General features: G+C 39.3%; 2 protein-coding genes across 3 annotated transcripts in view; both read right to left on the reverse strand.

Moving 5' to 3' along the window:
* LOC139142274 (protein-glucosylgalactosylhydroxylysine glucosidase-like) overlaps positions 1 to 476 on the reverse strand; it is an 18,110-nt gene extending 17,634 nt beyond the window's left edge. Inside the window, exon 1 of one of the 2 annotated variants that reach the window (XM_070712156.1) lies at positions 248 to 476. The gene's annotated coding sequence lies outside the window, so the exon portion shown is untranslated. The remainder of the gene's footprint in view (positions 1 to 247) is intronic. The other variant, XM_070712157.1, reaches the window with a different exon arrangement.
* Positions 477 to 3,383: 2,907 nt separating this feature from the next.
* Positions 3,384 to 24,223, reverse strand: part of LOC139142275 (serine/threonine-protein kinase LATS1-like) — a 28,728-nt gene continuing 7,888 nt past the window's right edge. Inside the window, exons 2-6 of the mRNA XM_070712158.1 lie at positions 23,323 to 23,458; positions 13,706 to 16,375; positions 6,848 to 7,027; positions 6,381 to 6,487; positions 3,384 to 5,584 (exon numbers count right to left, since the gene is read on the reverse strand). Of these exons, the coding sequence (XP_070568259.1) occupies positions 5,081 to 5,584; positions 6,381 to 6,487; positions 6,848 to 7,027; positions 13,706 to 16,375; positions 23,323 to 23,458 (3,597 nt within the window). The 3' untranslated portion in view covers positions 3,384 to 5,080. The remainder of the gene's footprint in view (positions 5,585 to 6,380; positions 6,488 to 6,847; positions 7,028 to 13,705; positions 16,376 to 23,322; positions 23,459 to 24,223) is intronic.

The following is a 24,223-nucleotide window of genomic DNA, read 5'->3' on the forward strand; positions in this document are numbered from 1 at the left end:
AGCTGAAGGCCCCCAAACCTCAAATAGTTCTGTCTAAGCACATGTTGTACTTAATTTGAATTTGATTGAATGAATTCCGTATTGGAATGGTTGAGTTTACTTATGAATTTCAAATTTACGAAAAGTTTCAATACCCAGTTCATAAATTTACTAAAAAATTTCAGAAGCCAGAGGAAACACAGCTGGAGCAAGGCACATCTGTATATTTTAATTACATGCACTAGGAGTGAATCCCGAGTTAACTTACCTCTTGTGTTGTGAATTTTCTGATGTTGGTATGTTCGTGACTGACGAGTACCCAATGCAACAAAGTGATTATGACTGTAACTAGACCAGAGGCAGACCATAGACCCTACGAAATACCCGCAGGCACTTCGTTCAGATTGTGAAGAGTACGTCTGCCGATATTCAGGAAGCCACAGGGAGACGTGGAGAAACAGCCACAGCAAAATCAGTGGCGGTCGCGCCGCGACGAGGGCCAAGCTGACGGATTTATAGGGAAGTCACATGGAACTCACGAGCACGTAGCAAACTGACCTTGGTTGAAAGGTCAGGCATGAAGCGCCCTCACATGACCGAATTCTTCATCAGTTTTATAGTACTCACAGCGACACAAAACACAGGCGGCCCAGATACTATCAATAAGCTTATTATTTAGTTTGTCTCACCGTTTTCTCTATCAATTCCTCTCCTTTTCTTCATCACAGTCCCTCTATGGATAGAGGGACTGTGTCTTCATTCTCCAGACGACTAATCGGAGTAACTAAAATAAATGGTTATATAACCCATGGAGGTAGGAAGAGCCCTACCTCCATGTATAACCTAGTAACCTAGCCTCTTGACTCTTTATTCATTTTACACCCCCCATTTACACAACGACGCTTATCTCTCATATACACATCTTGTAATTAATTAGTCAACACAACTAATTATGCTAATCCATGGACTTATCAAGGGTTGTCAACATTGGAAAGATAGAGATGTAAATGAAGCCCCTTTTAGTAACCTTTCCTATCTCTCGCGATGTTGATCAATCCATAAAATCCCTGATAAGTCCACGGATTAGCATAATTAGTTGTGTTGACTAATTAATTACGAGATGTGTGTATATGAGAGATAAGCTTCGTTGTAATGGGGTGTAAAATGAATAAAGAGTCAAGAGGTTAGGTTAGGTTATATAACCATTTATTTTATTTACTCCGATCAATCAGAGCATGAAGACACAGTCCCTCTATCCATAGAGGGACTGTGATGAAGAAAAGGAGAGGAATTGATTGAGAAAACTGTGAGGAAAAACTCAATAATACGCTTATAGTGTCTGGGCCCCCTTGCACAAAACAGAAAAAAAATCCAGATGCACTGATAGGCGAAAAATAGCCAAACATTTGGTGCAAACATTTCTCATTGCCTAATAATGGGCATTTATTTTTATTTTTTCGAGAATCGACGAAATTGGGAGCATTATACCTTCCAGCTCAACAATCTTTTTATGGCAGAGGGACAACAGAAAGATACAATAAATCACCTTTTAATAAGTTGTACTATTGGTACAATATTTTTCATGAATCATGTCGGACCCCATGCCCCAACGAAAGCTCCTTTTGCTAAGCTTTTTACTAGTATGTGTCTGTGAATGGGTCATACTCAATTATTGTGAATATAAATAAATGAATGACTTAAATGATCAGAGTTTTCGGCCAGAAATGGTTAATTTCGTCCGGTCCGATAGAGGCAATTTTGGTGGCGCCCTGTTGTTGGCCAGCTGACGACGTCGAAGTGTCAGCGCGGTATTAAAACTTATTTCATTTGTCGATTTTTTTTTCAATATTCAGAATTTTCTAATATACTGTTCGTTGTGAAGACTTTCCTTCATACAATGATTTTGATTGATTCAATTTCAATATCAACATATGGAATGAATCTTATTTTGTGTGTGTGTGGTATTTTGTTCGTAGAGTTCGAAGTTTTCAATACAAGCATGTCATGGATATTGGCCAATCAGATGAGATGTTTTGAAAGAACTTGGCTTCTTCTTTTATCTGGAGAGATGTCCTCTCGCTGATACATGTGGCCTGAACACGCAGGATCACATAATCTGAGTCAAAACTGTCAAATAATTTGTCAAATATTCCAGAGAATTGCTTGATTTCGTATACGTGAGTCATCTGCATAACTCTGGGTGTGGGATTTTATCGGCGTATTGAAGCAGGATTGGTAATTATGTAATATGACTCAGCCGTTTCGACTTCTGAGGTTTTCTATCCATCTCCTGAAGTTGTAAGAAGACTTTTTGGCTGAAAAGCGGGAAACTGCCGCCTCTGGTGATGTTTGTAAAGTTGACCATACGACAACCAATCAGTACGAAGGATTCATGTACTCCTACTCTGTTGCATTGTGCACTGGAGGTTTAACATTGCCGAATTTACCCTAGTACTGGCATAGTCAAGGGGACAGTCAAGTCACACGAGAATTCGAAATTGTGATTTTCGTTAATGGCGCCCTCTTTAAGCAAATCTGCTAAATGCTTTCGTTTTGTGTTAGATGTCTTTCGAGTTCTAGTAGAGCTTGCCTGAGTCGTCAGGGGGTTTAAGTCAAGTGTACTTCTCAGTTTAGGTATATAGGTTGGATAGAAAGGAAAACGTAGGAGAAAAATATGTATCGTCGTGGCTACATTTCCTGGTGGAAAATTTTGGGACAAAGTAATCAAGACTGTTCTTTTTCCTTTCTTTTTTCAGTGTACCAGACTTTGCACTATTTTCATCTTAATTCAGTAAAACTTCGCATAACAAATTCACTACAGCACAGAATCCTTCGACGTAAACATTTTTGCTAAATGTATTTTTTTTGTATTGTCCATAATTGAAGTTTACCCACATGTTTTGTAACTTTTATCACACTAATTAATAGTTGTTACAATTTCAAAATCAATTGTGTTTTTGTCCGATGAACTTGGCATTAGTAAATAATTAAAGTGTATTTTTGATAAGCCACGACTCATTGGGACATCTGTCAACAAAAGATTTGGGTGCATGAATTTCTGCTTTTATTTCCGTGTCAGTGATCAAAATAATGAGCATGAACTTGTGACAATCATCTCAAATGTATCTGGGTGTGTGTGTTTGTGACTGAGATGTGGTGTAGTTAATTTGCGACGTGTTTAACTCTAAAAAGCACACAGATTTGAGAGTTACAATACAGATCTTATCAAAATATGAAGGATGCTTAGTTGATGGTAACGTTACAGTGACGATTAGAATACCATCACTTGTATGAAAAGAGTCCCCCTCCCCTCCCCAACCAACCCACCCACCCACCCCCAGCAGGAAAATAATGGTAGGGGCCCATGAAAGGAACACAGGACTATTATCCTGAACATGGGGAGGTTAAGCTTTGCAATGATGCTTTAATGCAGGTATGTGAAGTGTAAAATGACTACAGAACGGTATTTTTAAAAAAAAATTCTTTGAACAATTTGAAGTACATGAAAAACAAAGTACACATAAATTTGACGGTGAACAGGACGACAAACTTTGTACAAGCATACCCTGTGAACCCCAAATTTTTTAACTGCATTAAAAAAAATTCTACTTTTGATGGTGTTCATGTTTCAATTCTGTCCACATGAAGCTAATCTTTCAGCATGATAAGCAACGGCATATACATGATTTGAAGTTAGACACTTTCAGCATTTATTTATCATCTCACGTCAACAATATTTTCCATCAGAGAACTCCACTGCTCACGAAAAATATATAACTTTTTTTAGATATTCTATAGGCTTTAGTGATTTTGCATAATTCCTTTTCTTCCTATTTCTGCTAATTTCTTCTAAATATTTTTTTCTGTTCACAGTCTATCTTTCCAATGGACTATGAGTTTTCATAGAAATAACGGGTACCTTTTTGAAGGCACACATCAAATTATCTCTGTCATTTTCTCTTTACCCACACTTGAACATTGAACATACAACTTGGGGCTTCTTGTATTTACAGATTGTTATGTACAAAATATTCCAATACAATATAAGCTACTTTGACAGCAAGGTTTTTTTTAAAGCCTGCTCACCACAGAGCATGCTATAACTGGTCACCCCCCTGGCCCAGTGGTATAACCCTCTTGCACATGGGCAATCAGTAGTTCTATACTATTTTACAAAGTTTTTTAGGGGTTTTCAGGGTCAAACCCAACAACAAACAACTGTGAGTTGGACCCAGAGCATTTGATGAACAGATTTACAGAACTCTCCTTCACACACACTGGCAGCAAAGAACGTTTGCCGCCCTCTTTCCCATAAAATAAAAAAAAACAAGACACAGCGAGAGAAATACTGAAAATATTTCACACTGATATACAACAAATCTCGGCCAAAAATTTTCATTCCAGTTTTAAATGCCAAAAGGCCAGCTTTTGACAAAGCATAGAAATTACACCCCTGGTAAGAAATGGTACACCCCAAAATCCCTTTATCTACAATATCTGTTCAACGTCCCCCTTCCCAGAATTCTTTGCACAGAGAAATCTACATGGTTGCCAATTTCACCAATCACAGTATCGCAATTTTAGGCTGTCAATTTTATTAATATTTCAGATCACATTAATGGGAATTTACAACATATCATCGCGTGGCAACACTAGTTTCCATTAAAGTTAATCGTGTTTGCAAAGAACTCTGGATTGGCAAGGAGTGCCATGCCTCATAATTTGTACAAAAGTCAGGCATTTATTCTTTAGAATCAGTAATGGATTATTTTTGTCACATTATCGAGAAATAGATTTCATTGTTTATCTTGTAGTTATTAGGTAGCATTAAAATTCCGAGTTCTGACTTATATAGTTCTATCAACATCACATCCCACAATGCAACAGTCAGATACATGTTGATAATTTTATATTTTCTCAACAACTATTTGAGACGAGTGTTAGTTGCTGTTTTTGTTTGTTTCTTTTTTTTTGCAGTGTTTTAAGTTCAAGTGCAATCACAGAGCTTTGTTCTGACTATTACATACGGCTGATGTGATTTCAAGATAAACTACACGATCAGACATGGAATCATACAGTCTCTTCGACGTTGTCTTGTGTTTCACACATAGACTGGTTTCTCACGTTCAGTTTTACCGGTCAGTGTACTGTCGGTGCTACTGCTGTTTGACTGGCTCGGTCCATCTTCCTCACTCTCCAGTGAATTCCACGTCGGCAGTGGATGGCCGCCGTCGTCGAAGAAACGGCGGAAAGTAAACTCGTAGAAAGCGTGTTCAGGGTGTCTGCCGTTTTCATAGAAGTCCATAAACCGACGGTCAAAGTCGTCATCTTCGTCCGAGCTGTTCCGGATCTTGTCCGGAGACACCGGATCAAAATTGGAAGTGTCAGTGGGATGTGTTATTTTGGGAATATACGGTGCGGTTGTTTTCCGCAACCCTGAATCCCAATCGATAGTTCTGAAGAAAGGATGGCATTTAATTTCCGAGGCACCTTGTGAACCAAGTCGATGTTCAGGCCCTGTACACAACTTCAAGATTAGATCCTCAGCTTCCCTTGATAATTTGGCTGCCCTCGGTATATGTAATGTGTTCATCCAATTTATGACCTGTGTAGAAAATAACAGTTCCCAGCTTAGAGTCACAATATCTCCCAGTGATTCTATCTAAGTCTGATGTATCCGAAATTTTGTATGCGCAATCTAGCAATGCATTATCTTACTATGTGCAACCTTACTGCGTGTAATCTTAATGTGTGTCTATCAAGTGTTCCTTTCGTGCGCACTTTCATATCACACAGTCTTAGGTCGAGACTAACTTAATCCTCTTTCTCCCAAGTTGTAGTTATTTCTGTAGTTTGTCTATGGAGCCTGGTAGAAAGAGGATTAATAGGTGCAATCTTGCTTAGCGTAATCTTAGTATGTGTAATCTTAGTCTTGGTATTCCATAGTCTTTACACAGTAGGGTTTGAGCCAAGATGTACACTAAATCATGTTGGCTGTTGACATTTTGAGGAATAGCATAAATGGCCTTTTTCACAGTCATCCAAAGTGTATAGGTAAGTGCATAGGTATGTGCATACGTATAGTGTATAGGTATGTGTATACGTATAGTGTATAGGTATAGTGTATAGGTGAGTGTCCATTCTATCTAAGCATTTGTCATGTAAACTCTACACAGTGTCTGGTTAAAGGGGGTGTCACTCCTGGTATTGTTTTTGTAGAATCTACATACTGGTAGTTTCTGGTTACAGGGGGGTGTCACTACTGGTATCATTCTTGTAAAATCTACAGTGTTCGGTTACAATGGGTGTCACTACTAGTGTTTTTCTTTCCATTCTACTGACAAAGTGTTGTTACTGCATACTAACAAGCAAAACTTTGCTGCATGAAGCAGTTACTGTACCTTGAGTTGTGTTTCAGCAGGAGTTGGAGCTAGGAACGGTGGTTGCCCTACCAACATTTCATAGAGAATAACACCAACGCTCCACCAATCACATAGCTGTGTGTAGCCTGAAAACACACATTAATATATTTACCATCAAAACAGTTATTATCAAAATTATTGCAAATATTACAGTACATGCAACAAAGTTGTTTCTCTAGTATCATTCATACAGAAAACATAGGGGTATGTTTGACACTTGACACATTTACAAACACTTGAAACAATGTAACAGGAAGTGTTTTTTACAGTAAAGGAAATTTCACAGCCTTGCAGCCTAGATTGATCCAGAAACCCAGTGACAATATTTGTCTTTCTTCAAAATTATTGGTTCTACCATAGGTTTATATAAACATTGTATTTGTGATGTGTGGTTGTGATTTCAACAGAGTACATGGCATCCTTAACATATGGTATTATTTGTTTACCTGTTTTCATGAGAACTTCTGGAGCAATGTAATTTGGAGTTCCAACGAGTGAGTGCGCTTTGGATCGTTGATGTTGTCGGTGTTTACGCCTTTCCAACGGTTTGTTGATATTGATGTCCGCAAACTGGTAACTTTCACCCCATTCTGATGGATCCATACTGTCCTGTCTGGAATGGCCATCTGCAAACAAATAGTCAGGTTGTACACTAGGGTGGAACATGCCTCGGGGACAGATATTCGGACTCTCAAACTTTTACAATTCTTTTCTGATATACCACTTGTAGGGGCTAATTTTAAAGCTCTTGGTATAAGAAAACTTATTACTGGCTTAGTTTTTCAAAATTCAAAAATTTAATTTTTCTCCATAGAGTTAACACAGGGATGGCGGCCATTTTGAATTTCAAATATCAGTAAATCTTGGGTTATTTGTTTCACTAGTACCATAAATTGCAGAGTGACCTCAAATTTATTTCCTTGATTTTGACAGAGAATAGTTGACAGATTCCTTAAGGAAAGTTTGAGCAAAAGTTTAAGTCTTACTCTTATGAGGTGCATAATACCTAACACGCTGTTTCAAACTAGATCTTATCCACCTTGCCTGAGTGTTCAAAAGACAATTTTTTGAACTTTTTCCAAAGTTTTGGGCAAAAACTGTAGCCAATGAAAAGATATAGCAGCTTGGTGCAAAACTATCAAAAAATAACAGAAACATTCATAAAAATTGGCAAAATGTTGCAATGAAATTTTGGTGGGAAAATTACAGCACTTCAAAAGGTTAAAATACTACATGTGAACACACTATAATGTTATGTAGGTCATTCCCCCCACACTCATCATGACCTGAGTCCAATTAGTTTAGAACATTCTCAAGGTCACTGCCCTTAATGACCTCACAACCTTGAATTCAATTAGTCATGTTTGGAATGTTCTGGAAAGTTGATTAGTTGTGTAAGGGAGATAATTTTAGAACAGTAATTAGCATGTCAATAAAAGTTCTAGATTGTTCTTGTATGCCTGTATAAAAGGGACGTGCACAGCTTCCAGTCAGACTTTTGGGATCGTGTCTCTTCTGTGTTACTAAACTCCAGCAGTAGTCATTCTCAAGACTTTTCAAGACCTTCATCGCCAACGCTGGATTTATACTGTGGTCTTTGTGCAGCTTCAAGCCTGCAAGCCAAAGGACTGTTCATTCATCCGACTGACTGTTACAACTCTGAGACTGGAGCTTTGCCGTCCCAGCTGAGATAAGTAGTCTGTACACTTTTAAAGCTTGTACTCTGTCCCTAACTTAGCAATTAGTTTTGTTTTCGTAATAAATTTTGTTTAAACGGAAACTGCTGAGTTCACCCTTTTGTTCGTTTTCTCTGCACGTAACAAATTGGGGGCTCGTCCGGGAGACGAATATTTTGAGCCGTTTGACAACATTTTGACAGCCTTTTCAAAACTACTGTATACTGTGAACTCAGCGAAATTTAATCATGGCGGAATTTAAACCAGACGAATTTATGGATGACCTTGATCAGGACACATTTAATTCCCTCAGAAAAGACAACCTCATAGCACTGGCAAATTTCCTTAAAGTAGAAGTTAAAAGATCTATGCGCAAGAGGGAAATACAGTACCGTATTGCCAAACATCTAGTTGATTTAGGCCAATTTGAGGAATCCACCCTGAAAGATTATGAGCCCAAGTCTACCTCTGAACTCAGAAAATTAGAATTAGAAATGCAGACAAATTTGGAGATCAAGAAACTAGAATTACAAATGAGAGAAAAGAATTACAAATGGAAAAAGAGAGACAGGCAGATTTGGAGCTTAAGAAATTGGAATTAGAAAAGGAAATGAAAGAAAAAGAATTGCAAATGGAAGAAAGACAGAAAGAAAAAGAAAGGCAGGAAAGATTAGAAATGGAAGAAAGACAGAGAGAAAAAGAATTGCGATTAGAAGAACAGCGATTACAGGTAGAAATAAAACGTTTAGAGCTTGGACAGTCAGGAAAATTCTTCCCTTCGGACAAGTTTGACATCACTAAGCATTTCAGGTTAGTTCCCCCTTTCCAAGAAAAGGATGTTGACAAATATTTTCTCCATTTTGAGAAAATTGCTCAGAGTCTGAATTGGCCTAAGGAGTCCTGGTCTATGCTTTTGCAGAGTGCTTTGGTGGGTAAAGCCAGAGAAATTTACATTCAGTTGTCAGTAGAGCAGGCTTCAGATTATGATTCTGTGAAGGAATTAATTCTCAAGGGCTATGAGTTGGTGCCTGAAGCTTACCGTCAGAAATTTAGGGATTGTGAGAAGGTGAAGGATCAAACTTATGTTGAATTTGCTCGAACAAAAGAACAACTGTTTGATCGTTGGTGTTCTTCGGAAAAGGTCAGTCAGAATTATGACAAATTACGACAACTTGTTTTGATTGAGGAATTTAAAAGGTGCATCCGGAGTGACATCAAGACATTTATCAATGAACAAAAGGCAGATACATTGGAGGTTGCTGCACGTTTGGCCGATGATTATTCATTGACCCACAAATCTTCATTTCTCAGCAAACCATCCCAGTCCTTTTCATACAGAAACAATGCAGGTAAATTTAACTCCTCCTTTTCATCCAAGAATTTTTCAAAGGAGAGTAGAAAATCAAATGACAACAGTTCACAGAGTTCAAGTAACACTCCCACATCATCAGATCCAAGTCTCAATCTCCTTCTGACAAACAGTTTGGTACACTTTCTTGTAATTATTGTAAGAAAGACGGCCATTTAATGTCAGAGTGTTTCAAATTGAAAAGAAAACGTGAAGGTCAAAGTGGTCAAAGTGGATCTAAGCCAACCGGCTTATTTCTTCATCAACTCAATTAGAGTCTAATAATGTGTGCAACACATTTTCTGAGGTTAAACCCCTCTCATCCCCAATTAATGAGGTCAAGGTCAATTCTTCTCAAGATAGCATTATGGGTATTTTCGAGCCATTTATTCATAATGGTTTTATATCACTTTCTAGTGATTTCTCTTCCGCTACCCCTGTCAAAATTTTAAGAGATACCGGGGCTTCCCAGTCTCTTTTGTTGGCAGATACCCTGCCGTTTTCTGAAAAGTCATTTTCAGGTTCTAAAGTTCTTATTAAGGGGGTAGATTGTAATGACTACATTCCTGTTCCTCTCCATAATGTCTATTTGTCTTCGGACTTTGTTTCTGGACCTGTGGCTTTAGGTATTAGGCCTTTTTTGCCTTTTGAAGGGATTCACCTTCTTCTTGGAAACGACCTTGCTGGGGACAAGGTCATTACTAATCCACTTGTGACTGATAATCCTAGTTTAGATCAGGATCCAGAGCCAATTGAACAAGAGATACCCGATTTATTTCCTTCATGTGCCATTACTCGAGCCATGTCAAAGAAAACTTCCGAGAATCAAAATACTCTCAAAAATAATGTCACAGATGTTGACTTAAATGACACCTTTCTCAGTCAGGTGTTTGACACGGATCATTCCGTTATCCCTCGTGGATTTGAAACTTCCAGTAAAACTTCTGCTGACCAAAGTCAGACATTTTCTAGATCAAATCTCATTGCAGAACAACACAAAGACCCAGATATTTTGTCTTTGTTTGACAGGGTAGATGATGAAGGTAAAACTTCAGATAGCTCTGTTTCCTATTATACAAAGTCTGGTATTCTCATGCGTAAATGGAGACCTCCAGATGTCTTGGTTGATGACGATTGGGCTATAAAACATCAAATTGTGGTTCCAAAGCCCTACCGTGCTGAAATATTGCGCCTGGCCCATGAAACGCCCTGGGCTGGTCACTTAGGAGTCAGGAAACGTATCATAAAATTCTCAGTCACTTTTATTGGCCTAATCTCAGGCAGGATGTAGCACATTTCTGTAAAACTTGTCACACATGTCAAATGGTAGGAAAGCCAAATCAGACCATTCCAAAGGCCCCTTTACAGCCAATTCCTGCATTTCAAGAACCATTTAGTAGGATACTAATAGACTGTGTTGGGCCCCTACCAAAAACAAGATCAGGAAATGAGTACATGCTGACAATAATGTGTACATCAACTCGATTCCCAGAAGCCATACCACTGAGAAATATAAAGACGAAGACTATAGTGAGAGCTTTAGTCAAATTTTTCACTTTATTTGGCCTCCCTAAATGTGTCCAGTCCGATCAAGGCTCCAACTTTATGTCTGGTATTTTTCAACAAGTAATGGATCAGCTAGGCATTAAACAGTATAGGTCATCCGCCTATCATCCAGAAAGTCAGGGTGCTCTTGAGCGATTTCATCAAACTTTGAAAACATGATTAGGACCTACTGTTTTGACACAGAGAAGCAGTGGGATGAAGGAATTCATTTTTTGCTCTTTGCTGTTAGAGAGTCAATTCAGGAGTCTCTTGGTTTTAGCCCATTTGAGCTTGTATTTGGACATACAGTCCGTGGCCCACTTAAGCTCGTTAAAGAGAAATTCCTATCAGACGATGATGATTGTCTGAATATTTTGCAATATGTGTCAGATTTTCGTACAAAACTCTCTAAAGCATGTGAATTAGCCAGAGAAAATCTTGAGTCATCTCAGCAGTCAATGAAAACCAAATATGATAAAAACACCTCAAAACGGAAGTTTGAACCAGGTCAAAAAGTTCTTGTTCTACTTCCGTTCCTGGCAAACCACTCCATGCTCGTTACTTTGGGCCATACCTAATTGATAAGAAATTGAGTGATTTAAATTACATCATAATAACACCTGACAGGCGAAAACAAAAACAGCTATGTCACATAAATATGCTTAAGCCATATTTGGATAGGGATAATCCTACTATAACTCAGCCTGTCAGTGCAGTCAGTTCAAACCATTATGAAGATAGTGATACTGAAACTGACTTGAGTGAAAATACTCTAAACTCAAAGCTGGGCTCGGTCAAGCTTCAGAACTCACAAATCCTGGAGAAGCTGGAGTCTACAAAGTTGGCACACCTCCAGCCAGAACAACAACAACAGCTGAAAGAACCAATCCATGAACATTTGTTCCAAGATATTTCAACGAGGACAAACATCATCTATCACACCGAAGATGTCTGCGACAGTAATCCAGTGGAACAACATCCAGACGGACTGAATCCTGCGAAAGCGGAATATCTCCAGGAGGAAGCCAAGTATTTGCCGAACAATGACTTTATCGAACTCAATAAAAATAACCGGACTTTGCCATGCATACTTTATGCCAAGTTCAGTGCCATTTCGAGTTTTCCAATACCAAATTGCAAGAGGATAGTCATGGGACAGTCATCTTGTTTGCTATTTTTAACAAATTTTGCAAATTTAGCAAATCTCAGAGAAACTACTCTACAATTGAAAAAGAGTGTTTATCTTTGATATTAGCTTTACAGCATTTTGAAGTTTATGTTACTTCTTCAAATCAGCCAATAGTGGTTTATATTGATCACAACCCTCTTGTTTTTCTGCAGAAATTTAAAGGCAAAATCAGAGATTGCTAAGATGGAGTTTAATGTTACAGGAGTTTAATCTTGACATTAGACATATCAAAGGCAGAGACAATTTAATTGCAGACTGTCTCTCTCGTATTTAGAGTTTATTGTTGTTCACTTTCAAGAAACTTTACTTTAGAGTAAAACAAAATTTGGGTACTTAAATCCTTTTCAAGATTACATTTGTAAAAGAAAGATTTTTCTTTGAAAAATTTTCTTTTTTTGAAGAGGGGGTGTGTTATGTAGGTCATTCCCCCCACACACTCATCATGACCTGAGTTCAATTAGTCTAGAACATTCTCAAGGTCACTGCCCTTGATGACCTCACAACCTTGAATTCAATTAGTCATGTTTGGAATGTTCTGGAAAGTTGATTAGTTGTGTAAGGGAGATAATTTTAGAACAGTAATTAGCATGTCAATAAAGTTCTAGATTGTTCTTATATGCCTTTATAAAAGGGACGTGCACAGCTTCCAGTCAGACTTTTGGGATCGTGTCTCTTGTGTGTTACTAAACTCCAGCAGTAGTCATTCTCAAGACTTTTCAAGACCTTCATCGCCAACGCTGGATTTATACTGTGGTCTTTGTGCAGCTTCAAGCCTGCAAGCCAAAGGACTGTTCATTCATCCGACTGACTGTTACAACTCTGAGACTGGAGCTTTGCCGTCCCAGCTGAGATAAGTAGTCTGTACACTTTTAAAGCTTGTACTCTGTCCCTAACTTAGCAATTAGTTTTGTTTTCATAATAAATTTTGTTTAAACGGAAACTGCTGAGTTCACCCTTTTGTTCGTTTTCTCTGCACGTAACAATAAGAACATAAGGTTCTGAATAGACGATGTTCCGCTGATTGCAAGATCTCGCGAGACTTTAATATATGCCCGTAGACACAGGTTTCCAGCTTAGTAATACAAGTCAAACTTTGTATGGAACTAGAAAAAGTGCAGAACTGAGCAAAGATTGCAACTTCATATATTTTATGCAGTGTTTAACGTAATTAGCGACTTGTCCTCTTTTACTCAGTTTGTCCTGTGTTGCGAGAACAGGTCCACTGCGAACGACATATTCTCGCGATATCTTGGAATGTCTCGCGAGGTTCGGAACATGGTCTATTGTAAAAGCTTGACTGTCCCATTTGTAGAGTTTACTTCCTAGTTCTATATCCGAGCAAGCTGGAGTGTGCATAGCCTGTCATAGACAAAATGTTACACATCTGTCTTTGGATATAAATTCTACAGATATTAAATATTCATGAGATGCAATGTAGCAAATCCCTAACTCAGATTGGCTGATGTGTTATACTCACGCGTACATACCGGTAGATCCCTGAAAAAAAATGGGGAACATTTCTCCATGTGGGAAACTAGCAACTTACCTGGCTGGTAATACTTAGAGTCATGAGTCCACCTAAACCCTGTGCACAGACCAAAATCTGTTAGTTTGATGTGACCGTCTTTGTCAATCAAGATATTGTCAGGTTTGATGTCCCTGTGAATGAATCCCATTCTGTGCACACTCTCTATAGCCAAGACTAACTCGGCAATGTAAAACATGGCAAGGTCTTCTTGAAAGACACCAAACTTGATCAGCAGACTCATCAGATCTCCGCCCGGAATATAGTCCATGATGAAGTACAGGTTATCCCTGTCCTGGAAGGAGTAGTATAGTTTGACTACCCACTCGTTGTCAGCTTCTGCCAGAATGTCCCTCTCAGCTTTCACATGAGCTGCCTGGTTCCGACGCAACACGTCAGATTTCCTAAGTGTTTTCATAGCATACAAGGCATTGGTGTCACTCTTTTGCGCCAGCGTCACTTCACCGAATGCCCCTACACCCAGCGTCTTGATTCTTTTGAACATTCCCTTTTCCATTTTCGCTCGTTTAAGTCTGATGTAGTTGGATTCCTTCTGACTCAGCATTTTCCTCATCTGTTCCTGCGCTTCGTCTGACAGTCCTACTTTTTCCATTTCCGATTCCAGCTGTTTCCGTCGATGCACTCTTTGATGGTGGGATTTCAAAACGTTCTCTACATGCTGTTCCATGTAAAACTTGTACGCTTGAGGAGAGAAACCCTTGATCCGAGTTTCCCGAGCCTCAGTGTCTCTTTTCTTCCGCCTCTCTGGAACGGGCGATTCGATTTTATGTTGTACGTAAGATTCATAGGGCGGAGGTGGTTCACTGGGCGTATCAGACGTGGTGGAGTTAGTCTCTGTGAGAGAGAGTGGCGAGTAACTCTGCGATATCGGTGACTCTGACCTTGGTGTTGAACTGTGCGTACTCTGTGTACTTTGCGTACTCTGTGTACTCAATGTATCTGGCGACAGCCTCCTCTGCAGTGGTGGATGGTCGGGGGCATGCGCCGTTTGCAAAACTGGCTTCTGGACCAAGGTGCTCTTCACTGATTGCATAATGGGCGTTGCAGAGTACGGGGATGGTGAGAGCGCCCTCGTCGCACTCGCGGGAACAGGGTTCTGGTTCATACCGTGTTTCGTGAAAGTCGTTGTCACCGTCTGCGATGTCGTTGTGGTTTGTTTTGTTGTTGTCATTGTCTTCTGATTTCCAGGTAAAGTGACCTGTATCAGAGGAGGTTGGTTGCTAGCTTGGTTCATGTTCGGAATAACAATTGTCACTTTGTTTTGCGGTGAATCTTGCATGTTAGGATCATACGTGTGATAGGGATGACTATCTCCGTCATAAAACACAGTCTGAGGTATTGTATTCCTCTGCATCTGTTGGTTTGCCAATTGCTGCTTGTATTGTTGGCTTTCCTCGTAACTTGGTGGCGGGGCCCTACAGAGTGCATTGATAATTGCCGTCGTCGTTGAATGGGTCGGGTTCTGTTGGTTCTGAGTTGCACTGGGTGGGGAGATCAGAATGTGCGCGGTACTCCTGTACTGCTCCGTGGAATGCTGCGGGTTCAACCCTTGCTGTTGCACCTGCAACGGCGACGCGGCCATATGGGAACTTGCCGCTGTGGAAACTGGCCTTTGAAAGCTGAACTGATTCGTGGGTGTAGATACTTGGCTGTAAATGTGGTTAGGTGTATTAGTAGTACTTGCTGGAGAGTGGGAATTCTGTAGTTGTGTGGCTTGGATGTAGCTCGGGGGTGGCGGAGGACCGCCCTGTCTTGCAGTATGATTCTGTTCCGATTGAGTCGACAGATGTGGTTGATACTGAGGCGGCTGGTTCTGTGGATTGATCAGCTGAGTCTGCACATGTTGTTGGGACTGCGGGGGTTGTATCAATATTGAACTTTCATACTGCTGATTGTTTTTGACAGTCTGCTGCGTCGTCACAGTCTGCGTCGTGGTCTGCACGGTTTTCTGGTTCTGTATGAAGTGGGTGTGTGACTGCTGCATTGGCTGAACGTTGGTGGTGACCGTCACTTGCGGGTTGTTCTGTCCACCGCCACCGGGCACAATTGGCTTGAAAACCCTCTCCGTTTGATGCACAGTTCTGTTCGGTGTATTAGACTGCATAATAACTGGTATACGGCCCATCGGTGTAGCGTTCAGCCCGCCTCTTGGAGGCAGGCTCTGAAGGCTGGACGATGCCGTAGACATGCTAGATGACGACGATGCTGATGCAGTACTCGAAGCCTGTGACCAAGCCTGCGGAATCGGTGAAAATCCTTTCGCCATTGGCTGCGGAAGGCTTGGTCCAAGTGAGAATTGTTGCTGGCCGAACTGAAATTGTTGCATTGTCCTAAAATCTGAATTTGGAGGAGGGGTTTGCCCCCTTGTCGGGGGAGGCGGCGTGTGCCCTCTCTGCATTGGTGGTGGGGTCTGCCCCCTCGGAGGAGGAGTTTGCCTGCCGCTGATTTGTCCAGCATTGGGGGAGTATTGTCTAGTTACTGCTAAAGTCATAGATGGTGGCACAATGCCTGCTTGGTCTGTATAGTACAGGTAAGGTTTTGCCTGGGGTACAGATTGGTCACTGCGTACTGACGGACTATCTGACCGATGGCTGTAAGAATCTCCAGGAAAGAGCAATGGACTCCCCTGTGGCCTATCTTCAAAACTGGGTTTTCGCATAACAGGTTGGCCTGAAAAGGAGAAAAAGGCAGTGTTACTTATTTTATGATGGACAAAGAAAAAATATGAACTGTTTACATAGAAATACATGATGTGAAAAACAAGTAACAAGCCAGAAGGGGTGACTGTAAAAAAAAGAACATGCAGCAACAAAATTCTTGAAACAGGAAGCAAGGAATTCAAACTTCATAATTACAACATTGTAAAACCATTGTATATTCAAACATTATAAGTGGAACTCCATCCACAGGGCCAAAAGAAACCTACAGTGTAGGTTTTTCAGAGGTAAGACTGCACTCAAGCCTCATTCAACACAAACATGTACATGCAGATCACTACAAACTGTTTGGTACCCACCACTATAAACACTGTTTGCTATCCACCATTTTTCGGTACCCACCACTATGAACACTACAATGTAGTTGGTACCCACCAAGTTATGAAGAAAACTGTTTTGTATCAACCACTATGAACACACTGGGATTTCCTTTTGATATCAAATGTTGAGGTACATTGTAATGTATACTTTATTGTGAAAATGTCTGTGTTGTTTTGGTTAATATAATGGCAAACCTCCTTGCAAAATTCAATTTTTTGGCAGGTAGGTTGCACAAACACTGTCTTCTGAACTACCTGTAGCTTAGTTTTGCTTGTTTTAACTCAATGGTTATGTCGAAATGAGGAAACGATCAGTAACATGTCCATAGTATACATGTATATCAATGTTACAATGTACAAGCCATCCAATGGCCGATATAGCCCCATTGTGATATTCAAGATAAGTATGATCATAAGTGTGGCTTGTTTGTCAATTAAATGAATACTGATGAATATTCAAAGATATCTGATAAGCATTTTCAATTTAAAGACCGAAAAAATTGCCGTGAATACAAATATGCAAATTCCAGCATGATTTGTACAAACCTTACTGAAGTCAATCTAAGGAGTACAAAGCAATTGGGCAGGCAGTTTCAAAGAAAATTTTTGACCAAACACAGGAGACATTGCCCAAAAAATACTAATATGCAAATTTCACTACAATGTGAAACAAACATTACTTAGGTCCCCCTAAAACCTGCATACCAAATTAAGCAGTTTCAGAGAAGACGACTTTTTGACCTAAAAAGAGGAAAATTGCCAAAAATACAAATATCCAAATTTCATCATGATTTGAACAAACCTTACTGAACCTATTGATGAAAAACATTTTTGGTGATTAAGTGTTGCCAAACCAACCAAGTTGGTATTTCATATGCATGTACAGATATACGGACCTACATGTAGCTGTGGTATCATGGCTAGCGGAGGTCTGTGTGTGGCTACAGAACTATAATTTATGAAAACTGTCAATCAGTAAACAGAAGGGCAAATGTACATAAGTTCCATTTTGTTTATAATGATCATCCCTCTGTTAACAATGTTCATACATCAAACAATGTCATAAAATTAATGACATTCCATCAATAAATGGTGTTTAACAGGTTACGGGCAAAAGGTCAACGTTTACTTAAATCCCATGTTCAATGCTATTGTGTCTGTCTCTATGGAAAGAGGAGTGTAAATGTGAAAGTCATGTTTTATGATCCAAGGTATTGAGTTCATGTGAGGTTATCAAAGAATTAAGGTATGTCCCCAACATGTCTACATAAATTGCTTCTCTTTAATTGAAGTGTACAGTACTTGTTTTAATTCTGCTGACATATATTGATAAGGACACATACCTTTCATAAAGCCCCAGATTATTAATGTTAGTTTTTCTATCTTATGTATGTTCTGTTTTGACCTGAAGGAAGGTCATTCTGATTACAAATGTTTGGATTAAGCCATAAATCAGTCATGAAAATATGTATAACACTTGTAGAACATATCAGAGATGGCTCATTTTGTCACTAGAACAGTGACCCCATCATCCATTATTAGAACTAGCAGACTAGCATTTATTTTGTGAGTAGATTTTTACATCTTTACTATGTAGGTAAAGTAAACTACTCAATTTCTTGCTAAACTGGTCATTTTGTTGAAAACAATTTCTCTCTCTCTCTCACTCACTCTCTCTCTCTCTCTCTCTCTCTCTCTCTCTCTCTCTCTCTCTCTCTCTCCTCTCTCTCTCTCCTCTCCTCTCCTCTCCTCTCTCTCTCTCTCTCTCTCTCTCTCTCTCTCTCTCTCTCTCTCTCTCTCTCTCTCCTTATCAAAGCCCTATTAGCTCTATTATGTTGCATTTTTTCCAGAAGATGATATGGAATGAAGTGCCTCTTATGTAAAATTTCTTTACTATGTAGGTAAAGTAAACTACTCAATTTCTTGCTAAACTGGTCATTTTGTTGAAAACAATTCTCTCTCTCTCTCACTCACTCTCTCTCCTCTCTCTCTCTCTCGTCTCTCTCTCTCTCTCTCCTCTCTCTCTCTCTCTCCTCTCTCTCTCTCCTCTCCTCTCCTCTCTCTCTCTCTCTCTCTCTCTCTCTCTCTCTCTCCTTATCAAAGCCCTATTAGCTCTATTATGTTGCATTTTTCCAGAAGATGATGTGACATCGAGTGCATCTTATGTAAAATTTCTTACCGAAGTGTGACCAAAGAACGTTTTTCAAACACAGGCGATGAATGTACGACTTTAATTTTAACATGAACAACTAAATAATTTTTGAGTTGCAATTCAAATATAGCTGCCACAAATTTATGTGTACATGTACATGTATTGTAAGCTGCTGAATCTAATCAACCAATTCCATCAGCAACAAGTCATCGTTGATGACACAGTCCCCACTTGTTAATGGGTACTTTGATTACATGTCCTAAGAGGATAGAGTCCTCTTCATTAATTGAGACATGCCCAAGTTTTGGCTAAGGACACGAAAAAAATTGTAACAAAATGGCTGCCATGCAGCCATATTGGATCATATCAAGAAACAAATTGACATACATATGTATGACATAGGTTAATGTCCTTGTACCAACTTTGAATAAAATCGGTTAAGATATGCCTTAGAGTATTATGGCCCTCGACAGGAAAAAATCGTAATAAAATGGCCGCAAGGCAGCCATATTGGATCGTATCACATAACAAATTGACATGCATATGTATGACATTAGTCAATCTCCTTGTACCAACTTTGAATAAAATCCGTTGAAACATGTCTGAGTTATTGCTCTGTACATGAAAATATCGTAATAAAATGGCTGCCTAGCGGCCATATTGGATCGTATCACATAACAAATTGACGTACATATGTAAGACATAGGTCAATGTCCTTGTACCAACTTTGAATAAAATCGGTTGAGATATGCCTGAGTTATGCCTCTGCATATGAAAAAATCGTAATAAAATGGCCACACAGCAGCCATATTGGATTGTATCACAAAACAAATTGACATGCATATCTATGACATTGGTCAATGTCCTTGTACCAACTTTGAATAAAATCGGTTAAAACATGTCTGAGTTATGGCACTGTATATGAAAATATTGTAATAAAATGGCCGCCTGGCGGCCATATTGGATCGTATCACAAAACAAATCAACATGCATATCTATGACATTGGTCAATGTCCTTGTACCAACGTTTGATAAAATCGGTTGAAACATGTCTGAGTTATGGCTCTGTACATGAAAAAATCGTAATAAAATGGCCGCCTGGCGACCATATTGGATTGTATCACAAAACAAATGGATGTGCATATCTATGACATTGGTCAATGTCCTTGTACCAACTTTGAATAAAATCGGTTGAAACATGTCTGAGTTATGGCTCTGTACATGAAAAAATCGTAATAAAATGGCCGCCTGGCGGCCATATTGGATCGTATCACAAAAACAAATTGATGTGCATATCTATGACATTGGTCAATGTCCTTGTACCAACTTTGAATAAAATCGGTTAAAACATGTCTGAGTTATGGCTCTGTACATGAAAAAATCGTAATAAAATGGCCGCCTGGCGGCCATATTGGATCGTATCACAAAACAAAATGACGTGCATATCTATGACATTGGTCAATGTCCTTGTACCAACTTTGAATAAAATCGGTTGAAACATGTCTGAGTTATGGCTCTGTACATGAAAAAATCGTAATAAAATGGCCGCCTGGCGCCATATTGGATCGTATCACAAAACAAATCGACGTGCATCTGTATGACATATGAAGTAATCCTTGTACCAAGTTTGAATGAAATCGCTTCTTGCATCTCTGAGATATCTGCGTGAACGGACGGACGCACACACGCACGCACGCACGCACGCACGCACACACGCACGGACATGACCAAACCTATAAGTCCCCCGGACGGTGTCCGTGGGGACTAATAACTGACATACAAATGGTGATATTTTCAAGAAGAGCATGGCTTAAAGGGGCAAGTTTTTTATCAGCGTAACATCACTAAGCAAATTAACTAACTGTACATTTTCAAAGGAAAACAAAGATTTAAAATCACCATAGTAGTCAATGTCAACAACCACTAATGCAAGAACCAGGGATATGAGGATGACTCCTTTATGACTGTAATCTCAAAAATCTCTTGGAAGATTGATATTTTATGGTTAAGTGCAAAGACACAGCTAATGGGGCTTTAATATTGAGCAGGACAGTCCGCCCATCAAATTTTAATTTATATGTAACTTTCACTGACACGTAACCACAAAAATTTCGCTAGTATTCTTTTTTAAGTTCAGGCCAAGTTTTATTAAGGCCAAGAGGTAGAAAGTTGATAAAGGTGTGTGGTAAAACAAGTTTGTGAGTACACATCAAAACAAGTTTGTGTTTACACATCGACAAGTTTGTGTACATCACACATGTTTCACAAACATATTATATAGCAGTCTAACATAACTCTAATGTACATGTAGTTTGAACCATAACTTGAACAACACAACAACAGACACATACTCATTATATTTGCGAAATAGAAGACATCGCAGACAAACACAGTTTTCTATATACAAATGTACACTGTAACGTGTAAGTATGTCCCACACTCTAGGTAAAAAATCCTGGCATGTTATTCATCTGTGGCTTTTTCATCAGTACTGGTAATCTGGTGACACTACATGTACATGTATAACTGTATGACAGGTCGCAGACAACCAGTGTCACAAAACTAGATACATTTTTTTATTTGTGTCGGCAAAATTTCAACTAAACACCGCAACATAGCTGCCTCCTAATTCATACACATACATGTATACGTGAGTTTGTTCCATGTCTATATGCTGTTTCTCAGTCCCTTGGGCTTTGTACTGTCTGAGGTCAGCTGTTTTTTGAGAGGACAGCCTAGGCAGATATCAAGCATTGTAAAAATAAACAACATACCACAGATATTAGGTAATGTCCCAAGGCAGAGAAAGCCAACCCTGGAACAGAGGATAGAATGTGCAGAGGCCCTTGGATGTGCATAATACATCATTATAGGGGAAATGACGTGGATGGTGTCAACTTTTGAACTTCTCAAAGCTTGACAAATATATTTGGTATGGTTTGAAAGGCACAAAAACCATTCCCTGATGACCCAAGGTTGACCTCATCACCTTTGCTGAACCCTGATGTAGTGGTGCCTTCAACGCATTTCACTAAAAGAACCCACACTTTCTGAATAGGAATGACAAAGATCTATGTATGTGCAGGCTGAAAATGTGCAATTACAAGTGGAATCGTTTTCTTCAATTACCATTCATTTTTAGCTCAATCACTTTGAAATTGGACACATAGTTTTTTGCCTCAAAACTGAAACACAACTTTTGCCCAAACTCTCCTCAAGAAAACTTTAAACCATTCCCTTTCAAAATAAGGACAAAGATAAGGAGTCACCATGCAAAAAGTCGAAATAAATAAACCAACAAATTACTATACCAACTATTTATTACAAAGTGGCTGCCATCGCTATGTTAACTCTGACGGGAAAAATAAAATTTTTGATTTTGCCTAAATCGCTTTACGGTAGCCATGGAAGTTATAAATTTACAATACACTATGGTGTTGCACAATATCATATGTGAACCAGAAAGCAATGAACAGATTTTGGAAGATGGGGATGATTAGGACATGAATGGGACCATGATCTTTGCTTTGTGAAGTGACCCTGGCAGTGAGATAATGGTCTGTATGAAGTGACCATGGCATTCAAGACCTCTGTGTTTGTGAAATGACCATGGCATTGAGACCATGGTCTGAGATAATTGTCTGTATGAAGGCGACCACGGCATTCAAGACCGTCATGTTTGTGAAACGACCATGGCAGTGAGGACCATGACCTTTGTGAAGTGACCCTGGCATTCAGACAATACTACTAAGAGTACTACATGTATGTGGAGTGCCTATGGCAGTCACTTTAACAACTATAGAAGTGCTCACCTACAACATCTCAGACACAAAAACTATACCAACATTCACTGATGGTACATAAAACCTTATTACAATTTGATATTGATTTATATCAAGGACTGGAAAATAAACCCCCTCAACTCTGAGCTTCAAAATTTAATGTTACCGTACACTACACAAGTGCCAATTTCAACAAAAATAGTTAAGGCATATCTGTAATGATTCCTGGAATGAAACAAAATTAAAGGTAAAAAGAATAGGCGGCCTTATTATATTATTATAATTATATCAACTTATCACAAACAAATTGATCAGCACATGTACCCTGCAGCATATTGTCCTTGAGCCAAGTTTGAACGAAGTGAAGTCAGTGGGGACATGTCTGAGAAATGCAGACTCCGCACAACGATTGTGTAGATACATGTACAGCCCATTCTAGAAATCCCCTGGACTGCATCCATACAGATACAGACACAAATAGGCAATATTGGCGAACAAGCTGCAGAATACATGTAACTGATAATTATAAAAGTACATTTGATGAATGTTGTTCTAAGGCAGGTACGACGGTACTAGATCTGGCGTTGGAAGAAGATCTGTATGCAAATGCCATTCTGTGTGACAGATAGGAAAGCAGTGATCTCACCTGTTGGTTTGGTTGCACCATTTGCAGCTGATCGTGTGTATTCATTTCTTGTTTCAAAGTTGCTTCTCTGGATAATATCGATGGCTGCTTCCACACTTTTGTAGTTACATGCTTTTAGGGATTTGATTGCTGTTTCCTGTAAGAGAAGATAACAAGAAGTGTTACTTCAGCAAAGGAAAATCCTTTCGGGGGAAGAAAAGAAATATCTGTTCAACAGGCAAAATTGTTTCCAACTCGGGTAGGTACCAGTAGGTCAGTAAATATTTTTTCTTTGTATTTCATTGCTTTCCTTTGCAAAAGAATTTTTTCCTTATTGAACAGCACAGTGGATCAGAATTGTACTGAAATCCTTTCTCAAACAGAATGGAAATAAACCCCTCCTGCATAAAGACTGGGAAGGGAATCTGGTACAAAGTACAGCTATTGAGTGTGGTCCCACATTTCAAACTATGGGAGAGTGCGGAAATTTGACCCTAAGGGGTGCAAAGTGGATGGATGGACAGAAAAAAGATACGTGTACCACATTGACATTCACTGAAATGACACTGCATTAGTGCTAGCATTTCCTCTGACTGTTCATTGTGATTTAATCTGAGTTTGATTCACGATCATTTTTGATAAATGAGGCAAAAATGATTACTATAGCAACACAGACAAACTTGCTATCACGATCATTGGACATTAATGCTGCTGTACTGATCTTTCTGTTTCATATCTCACATTGCAAACATTACATTTATGTTTGCCCACTTGAAATAGCGGCGTGTTCTAGTGAATCCTTTTAGCAACTAACGGTATGGGCTACAGTGTACATGTGTATCATTTTATAAGAGCATAGCATAAGGGAAACTTAGTCAGGTAACCACGGACAGCAACTAATATGGGTAATGACATTGCTTCA

The sequence above is a fragment of the Ptychodera flava genome, chromosome 10, assembly GCF_041260155.1.
Source record: "Ptychodera flava strain L36383 chromosome 10, AS_Pfla_20210202, whole genome shotgun sequence".
Classification (NCBI taxonomy): domain Eukaryota; kingdom Metazoa; phylum Hemichordata; class Enteropneusta; family Ptychoderidae; genus Ptychodera; species Ptychodera flava.